General features: G+C 43.6%; 2 protein-coding genes across 2 annotated transcripts; both read right to left on the bottom strand.

Moving 5' to 3' along the window:
* On the bottom strand, positions 1 to 2540 carry LOC120667271 (L-lactate dehydrogenase A-like). Its single transcript, XM_039947636.1, has 2 exons — positions 1725 to 2540; positions 1 to 680 (listed from the first exon to the last, which is right to left on the bottom strand). Exons 1-2 carry the CDS (start codon positions 2340 to 2342, stop codon positions 234 to 236), a joined length of 1065 nt encoding a protein of 354 aa, XP_039803570.1. The 5' UTR covers positions 2343 to 2540; the 3' UTR covers positions 1 to 233.
* A 1333-nt stretch (positions 2541 to 3873) lies between these two features.
* LOC120666495 (dihydrolipoyllysine-residue acetyltransferase component 3 of pyruvate dehydrogenase complex, mitochondrial-like) lies at positions 3874 to 10315 on the bottom strand. The gene is made up of 18 exons (XM_039946692.1): positions 10124 to 10315; positions 9291 to 9384; positions 8736 to 8898; positions 8337 to 8377; positions 7779 to 7834; positions 7609 to 7683; positions 7403 to 7495; positions 7033 to 7281; positions 6876 to 6948; positions 5923 to 5999; positions 5744 to 5829; positions 5578 to 5653; positions 5380 to 5447; positions 5224 to 5290; positions 5025 to 5120; positions 4842 to 4944; positions 4442 to 4537; positions 3874 to 4349 (listed from the first exon to the last, which is right to left on the bottom strand). The coding sequence occupies exons 1-18, from the start codon at positions 10157 to 10159 to the stop codon at positions 4279 to 4281; spliced, it is 1620 nt and encodes a 539-aa protein (XP_039802626.1). The 5' UTR covers positions 10160 to 10315; the 3' UTR covers positions 3874 to 4278.
* Positions 10316 to 13304: the final 2989 nt, after the last annotated feature.

The following is a 13304-nucleotide window of genomic DNA, read 5'->3' as shown; positions in this document are numbered from 1 at the left end:
TGAGAGGAAAAATGACACATGGATGGTTTCAGGTGTATAATTCATTCGATCCAAGAGCTAGCAAGAAGCTCGATCTAACAATGATAAGATATTATTGAGAAAACCAACATTAGCGTAATCAACGTGCGGTGCGGTAACACAAAGATTGACGATCCAGAGCAGAGCACAACTGCACAAGGAGCAGTTGAGTTGATGGCTGAAGATGGTACTAGGGAACGAATTGATGAATGAATTTATAGGCCGAGCTGCTGGCAGTTCTCCCAGAGCGTCTTGGCGGAGCGGCGGAGCCTCCTGGCCTCCTCCTCGGTGAGCTCCATCTCCGCGACGCCGAGCACGCCGGCGCGGCCGAGCCTGGCGGGCAGGCTGAGGAACACGTCGTTCTCCGCCGGAATGCCGTGGAACCCCCTCGCCAGGACGGACACCGGGTGGATGCGGCGCTGGTCCCGGAGGAGCGAGGCGGCGAGGCTGGCCACCGAGTAGCCGATGGCCCAGGACGTGTAGCCCTTGAGGCTGATCACCTCGTAGGCGCTGTCCACCACGGAGCGCCGGATGCCCTCCAGCGCCGCCTCGTCGAAGCTGCGGTGGCTCGCCTGCAGCGACTTGAGCACCGGCATGCCGGCCACGCTCACGCTCGACCACACCGCTACCGAGCTGTCGCCGTGCTCGCCCACCATGTACGCCTGCAAATCATGACATGTCAATTCGTTTCCATGCATTTCAGCACACAACATTATTATTTGGGGATCTCGTCATGATGAATTGCAGCACTCGTAAATTTGTTTTTTCTTCTTCTGAGAAACAGTAAAATTTGTTTATCAACAACAAAAAACAAGAACCATGTGGTCAGCACCTAGTGTGGTCATGGATGATCCGTACCGATGCCAGTGGTCAGCAGTCAGCACGAGGAACCATCGCTTTGTTCGGCAGCTCCAGCAGCCTCTAATCCAACAGTATTTTTTTCTCACATCGCTCCAGCATTATTTTACAGTCACCGGCCAGTCAATAGTATTTTTCTTTCACACCACTCCAACCACTAGCTTCAACTCCAGCCCAGCGAACAGAGTGCATGTGTGGCAGCACAGCCCTTGTGACCGGCGCCGGGCAAACGAGCCACCACTTACTGTAGCATCATCTAGTAGTTGTTTTTATTGTAAAAGTATTTGTTCAAAGGTACTCCTACTACATTAGCATCAGCCTATGGATGATTTCCTTTGTTCTTTTGAAAAAGAGTATGGATGGATGAAAATCAAAATCTGAAATGGATCCCATCTCACCAACGAAATGAAACTAGTGCTATATATATATACTTTTTTTTAAAAAAACTATTGCTATATCGAGTGTCAGGAGGCTCGCAGGAATTGGTCAGTCACGCACATGCTGGCACTGCAAGGATCGGGTCCCAAGTGTCATGTCACTCCGCCAAGAAAGATATAGCATCGGCTGTATTTAGTTTTAAAATTTCTCTCTCCAAATTTCACTATTTATCTATCACATCAAATTTTTTATTTCATACATGGAGTATTAAATATAGATAAATAAAAAAATTAATTATATAATTTTAATGTACACGACGAGACGAATTTTTTGATTCTAGTTAAATTATAATAAGACAACAATCACCACGAACAAATAAAAAAATGCTACAGTGTTCGATGTAACACTTTATACCATCATTTTACGGATATAAAGACAGCCAAAGAGAAGAAGCAGTGGCAGCTGCTCACCTGCACGTCCTGCGCGTTGACGTCGAGGTGCTCGGCGAGGAGGAACCTGAACCTGGACGAGTCGAGGTTGGTGCCGGAGCCGATGACGCGGCTGGCCGGGAACCCCGACAGCTTCCACGCCACGTAGGTGAGCACGTCCACGGGGTTGGCGACGATGAGCAGCAGCGCCTCCGGCGAGTGCTCCGCCACCGCAGGCACGATCTTCCTGAAGAGCGCCACGTTCCGCTGCAGCAGGTTGAGCCGCGACTCCCCGGGGATCTGCCGCGCGCCGGCCGTGACGATGGCCAGGTCGGAGCCCCGGGTCACGGCCAGATCCGTGTCGGAGACGAGGCGCGTGCGCGGCAGGAACGCCGCCGCGTGCTGCAGGTCCAGCATCTCGCCGCGGAGCTTGTCCGGGAGCGCGTCCACCAGCGCGATCTCGTCGGCGAGGTCGCGCGTCAGGATGGTCTGCGCGATGGCCATGCCCACGTTGCCGGCGCCGATCACGGAGACCTTGGTCAGCCTCCGGCGGTGCGCCGTGGGCGTGGCGCCGCCGCCGTCCGCCACCGGGCGGAAGAAGCCCGAGGACGCGTCGCCGGCGTCGAAGCCCAGCTCCGAGAGCGACGAAGCCTTCTTCATCTTTCGCGTTGCGGATGGATTAGCGGAGGGTTTATTACTTTTAGCTTGGTGTTGGGGGATCTGATTGAGGCAGGCAATGCTTTCCCTTTCCTTGGGAGCTCGTGCTCCTGCTGCTTATAAGGAAGGGAAAAAATGACTGAAACCGCTTACCGGATACCACCACTTCACCGTGTTGTTGTTGATACCATACCACTCATTCGGTGCTCGCGTCAATTGTTTGTTAATTATACGCAATAGACTGGGGCAGATAAAAAAAAACTCTTAAAGCTGGCTTGACCTGACTCGACACGGATATCCAGTGCAAGTTGTAGATAACAAAGAAATGAATAGCTCACACCGAAACAAAGGCGCTGGTGGTTTTGTTGTAAGCCGTATGGTATCATCATGCGGCGGCACTAGTTACTTCTTTTCTTTTTAATATTGCGTCACTAGTTATTAAGATCTGTTATCATCTTGTGGCTGGTTGTTAGCCCTAGGCTAAAATGTGAAAGTGCTACAGGGGGCAAGAGTTTGATACTTTGATAGGTTCGCTTTTACAATAATAGCATACCAGAATATAAGCAAGGCTATAAATTTTGACACTCATTAGTCAAAAAAGCAGCTCATCTAATCAAGTGTAATTCTAAACTTACCAAGATTTTAATAAATTTTTTTTGGTATGCCTGTTTTTGTATACCAATATTTTGATATCTAGCCAAGCAGGGTCTAAATCAGTGTAGACTGCAAAATGTTGTTCCGCCACAAGACAAGAACGCGCATCCTAGTATGCTGCACCCGTTTCGGAGGAGGAACACAAATAAAGGTGTGTTTGGGCCATGGAATCGGATTCCATTCCCTCTGTAATCTCATCTCAAAAAGAGAAAAAAAAAAAGGGATTCCGTTCCCTCGTCAGATTTTTCTTGGGCGAATCTTCCTACTGGTCTGAATAAGGAATTCTACACGAGCCATGACAAACACTAGTTGAAAATTTTGATCAGGATGCATGCGTCTTAGGTCTCGATCGTATCTGGAAGCCAAGGGATGATTTTAATTTGGAAGCAGAAGTATGGGTCAAAAACCACGGAGCCTGGCTATGCCGACTGATCATGGATACTTGGAATATACGATCAATGATTTTTTTTTCTTGTCCATCTGGATGCCTTTGAATGCTACTGCCAGCGTCCGTGGAAAGCTCGTGTATGCAAACAAGTCAGTCGTCGGTGGGTGCCTCCTCCCTCTCTTTCTGGAAATCAAACAGCAGCCTCCGGTTTTCTTCCGATTTCGTCGCCCTTTCCTTTTCGCTTGGGATTCCCATCGTCTGACTGACCTGATGGTCATCGATTGTTTCTTGGAGAGGAGGCCAAAAACCTACAATCCCTCTTTCAATCAAAAAAGAAAAACCTACAATCCCTCTTGGAAGTACTATTTCCCATGGCCCACACCAAATCTTAATTTCCGACCGTACAACCATTACTCGTGTCGAGGACATCCATCAAGCTTGCCAACGAGCAACACTTTAACTAGCTTGCCACCAATTTAAGACAGGTCGGTCTAGTTCCATTTCGCGTAGCAACGCTGACAACCCAAACAGTTTATTCCCTGATTATCGACTTCGATTATTCCGACCAATTCTCCCTGTGCATAGAAAAATGCAAAAAGCTACACTTAATGAGGAGTGACATTCTCATGCCAGAACAGCCCGGAGGGGTAAACCCAACAAAAAAAAAAGAGCTCAATGAGGCCTTGTAAGTTGATCCTACTTTTCCAGCCTAGCACCGGCAGCATCAAAAAGGGGAAACGGAAAAATCAGGTCATTCTGTGTTGGTTGCGTGCTCTTGGTTTCCAGGTCCTCCTTGAGACCATCACGAGATTATACAAAATGGAGGCACCACTTTCCGGGTGGCCGAGTTATTCCACAGCTTCACAAGAATTGTCTTGTTGGTCATCATCCTAAACTTCACAGCAGCATTGAGGTTGGGTTCTCGATGTAGCCCTTGAACGCTTTCAGAAATTCCGCACCAATCGCACCTGCACAGAGTTCCCATGAACAAAGACAAAAGGTTAGTTTCCCAACCACAGACACGGTGCATGGATACATCGCAGACACATCAAAAACTTACCATCAATAACCCTGTGGTCACAGCTCAGGGTAGCTGACATGAATGAACCGAACTCATACTGACCATCAGCGGAACCAGGTATCATCCTCTTCTCAGCTGCTCAAAAAAATAAAAGAGGATTGTCAATGAAAGAACATCAGGCACTACTAGCAGAACGTGAAGCTGTCTATCATTCAAAGCTACAGATTCAATGCTGAAACAAAACACATGCCACCTAACTTAAATGCTATATAAATCCTGTCTACAGAGCTGATTAGCCCAAGTGTTAAACTCATCAGATTCACACAAAGAAGAAAATACAGTTTTCACTTTTCAGAAAATAAAAGTGCTAGGGATGCATAATACTGTACTGTTATTTTGTGCACATGACTCAACATATAAGCAGTCGAGAACTAATTACCAGAGCCGATGGCCAAAATTGCAGACTGAGGAGGATTTATGATGGCACAGAATTGTTTAATTCCAAAGGGACCTCCCAAGTTTGATACCGTGAAGGTGCCACCCTGAAAATAAAGCACCAAATGTCACATAAATTTGTTTTCATTCCTACATAGCAATTTACCATCTACTATGTACTCCATACCTCGTAATCTGCTGGTTTTAAGCTGTTATCCCTTGCCTTTTGAGCCAACTGCTTCACCTCCTCAGCAATTGTACCAAGTCCCTTCTTGTCGGCATCCTGCAGCACAAGTACAACTGTAAGTAAGAATTTTCTCCCAAAAGAAGTACATGTTAGAAAAAGTAACAGAAAACACGAATTGGACAAATTTAGAGTAACTTACCCTAATTACTGGAACAAATAATCCATGCTCTGTCTGTACGGCAACATTGATGTTCACATTGTGGTATCTGTATCAAAAATAAGTGTCATTTTTAACTGTTTTAGGCTTTGATCTAATCAAATAATTTCCCAGTATCAATGAACCATTACAACTTACTGGCGAATAAAATCATTCATCCATGAGCTGTTACACTGAGGGACCTTTCGAAGAGCCAAAGCTGCAGCCTGCATATCAAATAAAGACAGATTAAATACTGCACAGAAGAGAGGATATAAATTACATCAAAAAAACAGTACACATACCCAATCCTCACAAAACGTAGGTGGACAACAGCAAATCAAACCTAGAAATTACCTTGATTACAAGATCATTGATAGATATTTTCTTTCCACCAGAGGCATCCTGCAGAGGATTCAGTTCACCTCGCAATCTGGATTATAATGAAATAAAGAACTCATTAGTGCTGTTCCACCTATGAAAAATAGTGCTTTATTAAGTTACAATTAGGTTAGAAACATACTTGACAAGTTTGTCAACACGTGCATCAACTGTCAAGTAGTAGTGTGGAATGGTCTGTTTTGATGCTAGCAGGCGGTTTGCGGTAACCTGCAAAAAAATAAAAAAATAAGAGAACGCATTCTCAGGCTCCTAGCATCTCATATGAAAATCATGCCTAGATTCTGGGCTATCAAAATTTACCTTTCTTATCTGTGCATTTGGAATGTCGACATAACCTAACCCTGGAGCAGCAAAAGCCTCCCTCTGTCCTCCCTTAGCTACAGAAGCATCATTAATGCAAAGACGGGGAAGTCAGAAGGTTAAACTACAGTCTAGTTCAGCTAAAGAGGCCAAAATGCAAATCATGCAAATTATTATAACAAAAGTGAAATAAGATGTGCCAATCATGTTGTAGCAAGCCCATTATATAACCTAAAGTGCATATGATTATGCAGCAACTAGAAGTATAGCGAGAACCCAGGGAAACATCAGAGAGAAATGAACTGTCCCCCACTGATCTAACATAATCTTGCAGAGAAACAAAAGCATGTGATGGCACCACTTAGGGCCACAATTGGCAGTTGTTGTCTTGAGTTTATTCTTCAGGCTTCTGTGGAAACAGTCATGAAATGCATAGCACTATTTTTGGTAAATCAGATTAAAGCTTAGTGAAACCTGTCATCCAATGGTCAACCCCTCTGTTTTTGTTCTCACATAATTTTTTTTCCCTCTAATAACTATATCACATTTCAGTTAATTGGAAAGCAAAAATTACCTGATTTGCAACATGGTATAAAAATAAGTTAAACAAAAACTAAACTAAATGTTTCCAGCAAGTGAGGCTACCACAATGCCAATACAGAGCCTTAGGCTTGTGCAGCTGAAGTTGTCTAGTATTAATCCTTAAAGGCTCTTGAATAAATCTAAAGAATCTGAGCTGATTAGGACATGACATTATACAATGATCAATGAGGGAAAGCTGGCAAGGAAAATACATCCTGGGGACCTCTAGAAAAATCCTAGACAACTAAAACACAGCATTATACAACAGTTGCAACATGTATTTGCATGGGAAACACATCCAAATTTAATTTGACAGTATGAACTTCAAAGGTTATAAAAGATCTAATGGTTGCAGGAGACTAATAACTCACCCAAGTAATCTTCAATGTCTGCCTTCAAAATACGCCCATCAGGACCAGTACCTTTCACACTTGACAGTTGGACCTGTTTCAGGGAACATAATCTTGATTTCACGAACCCCTAGACTCATCAGAACTATCAATAAAGTTGGAAGTAACAAGAGCATACATTGTTATCTTCAGCCAGTTTCCGGGCAAGAGGGCTGGCAAATATGCGATCTCCAGATTGAGAAGCTTCTTCAGTCTTTGGGGCCTTGGGCTCAGGAGTCTTGCTAGCCTCTTTCTCCTCCACCTTTGGTGGTGAAGGTTCAGGTTGAGCCTTTGATTCAGTAGGAGCTACAGGTTCAGCAGAAGATGACGGCTTATAATCTTTGAACTTCTCAATGTCACCCTCTTCTTCCACAGTTACAGCAATGATCTACAGGTCAAATTATTAAACCCATTTTATGTCAGAAAAATATATGATTATGCGTGCAATACAAATATCTGCAGTGGTAAGGGTCAAAGAAATATTTATTCTTTAATCGAGAAATATGCACCTCGCCAACTTTAATCTCCTTAGCACCATCTCCATGAATAATCTTAGCAAGATAGCCCTCTTCCATGCACTCCATTTCCACAGTGGCTTTATCCTGGTCACCAGGAATCCACTCAAAGGTCATTTGGTTCTACTGCATCTTAATCTCAAGTAAAAGAAAATACTAAACAAAATGTGCTGTATAACTTTAACAGATTGAAAACTTACAGTTTCCACCTCACAGAGAACCTCACCAGGGGAGACCTTGTCTCCTTCCTTCTTAAGCCACTTGGCAATGTTTCCCTACAATGAGTTAGGGAATAAAAACAAGCAGCAATCCTGATTTCAGTTCAGCTATTATTCAGCTCATAGTAATGATTTTTGGGTAACAGATGTACCTCAGTCATTGTGGGCGAAAGTGACGGCATCCCGATTTCTTGATGTGGTGGCAAGTCTGGAAGTAGCAGAATGTGTTAATACGTCTAATATAGGACCTTGTTTTTGCTAATGGAATTATATGTTCAAGATAGGGAAACTAAAAGAAATGGTGGAAATGCCCAACCCAGTATCAGAAGATACCAAAATTTGCGAACAGAAAGCAAGCAAACCAGAATCTGTGTTCACAGGACAGAAAGCTGTCCAGAAGATTCAAACAGAAAACATGGCGGGAAATCTGACTACAAGTCATATTGTAATTGTAGTAACGAATACAGCTTCACGTGTGCATGCATGGAAAAAAAAAAGATGTGAAGACAGGATACATAGAGGAGCAAATTTGTAATGAAAGAATAAAACAGATTGCCAGAAGATGCTATTCTGCATAAGCAATTCCAAAGAACTCTCAATTTTAATAAATATTTTTAAAAGACGGTTCTGATCTACTTAGGAATATGTCATCACTTGATGGTATGGTCTCCAAATTAAAAGCATAAAAATGCACAACAAGCGGGCAATACCTGCACTACTTGAGAATGGTCGAGCTGAAGCCACCTGTCCACTGCCAATAAACAACCAAAAAAATAAATGTTAAAACAGCTTCAGTATTACCAAGATCTTATAGAAAAACATTAGGTCAAGGCTTTTTCTGGAAGGAATTATTCTGAATAATAAGCAATGTGAACATGAAATCCCATTTATCAGATAAGATTTAATACCTTATTAATATCCTTTTTCTTGAACTACTCGTACCTTAGTTACAAAGCAGAGCAGATTACCATTTGTGTGTTTTCTAAATTGTGGATCGGGATGAAATATAACGAATAGAATAGTGGAACTTCAAAAGATCTAAAGATATTTTTAGGGTTTATCAGAGCCACCTAGATCAGATCAGTAATAATAGAATAAAAAACACATACCATGAAAATGAACCATTGAGACCCCTAACAGCACTTGGGATACGGCTGTTGGATGCTCTTGTCCAAGTGTAGCTTCTGTTTACTCCCACTGAGAATGTCTCAAGCTCTTTTGCAGGCTGGCTATGCTTAGATAATCTGGTGCCTCCAGTTCTCTTTCCAACACCTGATGAAATCAAAGGCATTACACAATGAATGGCAACAATGTAGGGCATCTAAGAAAGGCTAACTTTTCACAGTACACATTCCCTAAAAACTCAAAACAACTAGTGCCTAAAATAGTTTATATCCAAAAATAGCATAATAATCAGGTGATGAATGAGAAATCGACATGACATGAAATTAAAGGATCAAACTCAATAAGCATAGGTGTACTGATAAACAAAGCAATGGGACATTGCGCAGTAAACAGTTATCAGATAGTGCGCAGCCTGAATGAGCATCATCTGCATTCTCATATCTAGTTTGGTGGATACATGGAAGATGCTATGAACCTCTTGAGAAATGTGCAATTGAAAAAGGGGAAAAACAAAGGAAAGAGAGAACGATATCACATACCATTTTCCTTGACGATAAAGGAACCAGAACTGCTAGAGAAATACCGAACAAGACTAGAACGCTCGCAATCTACAGCATTTTGCAAGCTCCGCAGCTGTAGAATCAATCAGGTACAGGAGTGTTAGGTATAGTAGTGGATTATAACTCAATGAGTAGTTAATATGAACGAGATCTAAAACAACCCAGCTGGAGCAAAGGCAGTACCATAACTCGGTAGCAAAAAAAAAAAGAACAAGAGCATTGGGGTCTGAAAAGTACTGTCCTAATACAAAGTTTTACAGCTCACAGGTTAGCAATACGAGGGCACATTCACAGTCTATACGTTTGGAATGTAGCAAGTGCAGTCAATGTCATGACAGCTCAACACCTCCACTTCTAGAATCGAAACTGATTCTCCAACCGAATTTGCGTCTGGAAATAAGAAACGGAATCTCCAATTATCACAGAAAAGCCTGAGAGGGACTATTCGACCACCCACCCACCCAATTCGATCGTCTGAATGGGGTTAATAATTATACAAACACGCCGCACCGAACTGGTAGCATATTGCAGCATGCATTCCCACATCGACGAGAGATTAGCAACCTGATTACATGGCTGGCTTATTTACAAGTAATAATAATCGGTGGAGAAAACCCGCAGATCATTCCCTGCTCCCTTGCCCAATCCACCAACGCCAGCAATTACAAGAGCCGGCGCATGAGTACCCACGGAGGCGGGCGGATCGAACAGATCGGGAGGCGAATAGGAACGGATTCCCAAAATTCAGGGGAGCGCGTGGCGTGCGGTCAGAGACGGAGAGATGCAGAGAGAAAGAGGGAGGAGACACACACCTTGCGGGAGTGACGGAACAGCTGAGCGGCGGACATGGCGATCGGAGGCAATGGGCGCGTAGACGGGTCTAGGGTTCGGACGGGATGCGGCGGCGGCGGCCGCGGGGGAGATCGGAGGAAGAGATGGGAGAGAGACCTCACGGGGGAGGGAGATGTGAATGGAGGAGCCAGCGGGTTGTGACGTCAGCAGGTTCTATTGTATTGTTGAGTCGGGGGAGGTGGGTGGGCCTTGCCCTTGAGCTTGCGGCGGCCAGATGGATGGGCAACTTGGGCTTGCCCACCCCCTCTGCCCTCCCTACTCCCAGGAAAGGGAGGAGCACCAGTACGACTTGGCATCCGCTCTCTACCCCAAGTCCTTCCTTCCCCATTACTCATTTCAAAAAAGGTCCTTCCTTCCACAGATGACAGTGATCCACACTATTTGGGAATCCATACCGTACCAGTTTTTCTTTGAATCTGATGATGTTTTTCACAGCTTTGTTTGTTTGCTCATATATTATCAAGGACGAGTAGGGCATGCATTTTTTTTTTTTGAAACGAATCAGACACAAGAGCTGCCGATTATATTAAAAAGAAGAAACAACATCTAGACTGGACAAAACAACAACGACAAAGAGCATGTATCATTGGATCACCTGTTGTTCTTTTCCAGCTTTCCCTCGTCTTTCCAACTTCCATTCATCCAACTGAAATCACAAACTAGGTTTTGTTTTCGACTCTTGCCCTTGTCTCTTCCAAAACATAAATAATACGCCAAACAAACATGCATGCATCCCCGATCAGCAGCTATCCGGCAACTTGCGCTTTTCAAAGCAGAGAATGAGAATATCATCGACTTTGTCGATGATGCTCAAAGATGCGGCCACAGCACATCCAAAAGGTCTGACCTTAGGGACATGTCGACATCACAGATGGACAATTGCCGCTTATCACATCAGCCAGCACTCGAGGAAGGTACACAATCGTTTTAACATGAAACAATTGATTCTCCAAAAACGGAAGAAAAAAATGGAGTGGGATGTGAATTTGCTTGCGGTCCAATAAATCGGCCGGTAGGGGCAGATCATTTGTACAAAACCTCCTAAAAACACTGTACAAAAGTGTACTTTTTTAAGATGATGGGAAAAACGTCCCGGCCTTGACCTCACAGAGGCTACAGCCTACAACCCACTTATTACATCAAACTGCAGCTCCACTGTCTGCAAACACACTCATAAAGTTTACAAAAGTAAATAGGAGACACCAACAAAGTTCTCAAGGGAATTTATTAAGCAGCAATCCTATCGCTAAATCTCCATCCATGGTTGGCGAAAATTTGCATAGCCGTTGTCTCCAGTGATCGGCATGCATCCTTCAACAAGTTGGTGTCATCATCACACTTTTGAAGCAGCGACCACGTCCGAAGCTAATGTGTGGCCCTGAACAATACCTGCATATAAGTTTTCATCGGAGAATTGTCAAAAACAATATCATTTCTGCTCAACCATAGAGCCCAGCAAAGCGTAGAAACTCCACATAATAATTGCGTTTTAGATTTATAGTCAAAGTGAAATAGCCAATCATTATATAATTGAGCAACACTCGTTGGTGGTACCAAGGCAAAAGTGTACTGTACCACTCTCCAAAGGAATTTTGTAAAATGACAATCAAAGAAAAGGTGTTGGATAGTTTCATCATATGAACAAAACACACATTTTTTTGCTACCATGCCAATTACGCTTAGCTAGATTGTCTTTAGTTAGCACAACACCTCTATGCAAGTACCACATGAAAATCTTAATCTTAAGGGGAATCCTTGTCTTCCACAAGGTCCTATTTTGCCTTACACGGTCATTGCAAATTAAAGCACTATATATTGAATGGACAGAGAAAATTCCACTTTGGTGTAAACCCCATTTAAAGACATCTTCCCTGTCATTCAATCTCACTTGAGCTATCCTTGCAACTAGGTTATACCATGATACCAAACTATTCCCTACCAAACCACGTCGGAAAGAGATATTTAAAGGAATGGAATTGAAAACCATTGCAATGGAAATATACTTCTTTCTTGCAATGTTATACAGAGAAGGATACTGTTGACTAAGAGTGAAATTGCCCAGCCATTTATCCTCCCAAAATCTGATGTTCTCACCGTTGTTTAGTTGGAAACTACCTAAGTTCAGAAACTTGTCTTTAACCTTCATTAAGCCCGACCAAAACTGTGAGTCACCTGATCTTTTTTGAACCTGTGTACCTGCATGCTGCTTCTCTTCTCACATGTAAACAAGGGCCACCCAACTCTCTAAAACATAAACCAACACATATAGCTACAAAATATTCAAAACCCAGCATTTCTAGTAGTACAGGTCTGATGCGCCTCCGTGCTTTAGCTTTAGTGCGGTCTCCAGGATCTAGTGCAACCTCGCACAAGTCCATTCCGCTTGCGGCGTCCCCTCGATCAGCAGCATTATAAGGGAACTTCTTTCTCTTTCACCCGCTTCGGGGTTCAGGAAGGATCCGGGGTTGCCACTTCCGCAAGCATGTGTGCATATATCAGCTTATATATATGGCTGAAAGGGTAGCAGGATAATTACCAAGCACCTTCGCATATTCATATACTTGTGTCCTCTGTTGTTTGCATTTTACAGAAATCAGATAGTACCTACTCCGTATACAATCTTTTGCAGTTAAACAGACAGTACCGGACCTGAATGGCTTCAGGGCTGGCAAACGTTTCCGAGTACGAATCAATATTTAGTTCCGCAACTAAATAGCATGAATAAGCAGCGGCAACCTGCACCACCCATTTTGTGTATTGCTCTCAATGAACACTACTTCTCTTAAATGAAGAAAATAGTTTAGTTACCGCCATTTCTGGGCCATCTGTCTTCTTTCTATTAAGGGGGAAGCATGCCACACTTTTAGTTTCTGTGATGATAGGTGGAGCCCAAAAGATCTCGCCTAAGCTTGATTACCAGCTAAACACCTACTAACTCTATCAAACTTGCCTAAAATTAGATGTGCCGAGGAACCAACCACCATCGTCGTCCGTGCACACGGCAGCAGCATGCATTGTTGGCCTAGGATCCAACGGAGGCCGGAATCTCATCTCCGACGACAACTGTGTTCATCGAGCTGACGCCAACAAGCAGCTAGTAGCTAACTAGCCTACAACACTTGTGCTTGCACGCACTAGTCC

This window comes from Panicum virgatum, chromosome 1K, assembly GCF_016808335.1.
Source record: "Panicum virgatum strain AP13 chromosome 1K, P.virgatum_v5, whole genome shotgun sequence".
NCBI lineage: Eukaryota > Viridiplantae > Streptophyta > Magnoliopsida > Poales > Poaceae > Panicum > Panicum virgatum.
Note: the sequence above shows the minus strand (reverse complement) of the source record. Positions and strands in the feature narration are given on the sequence as shown.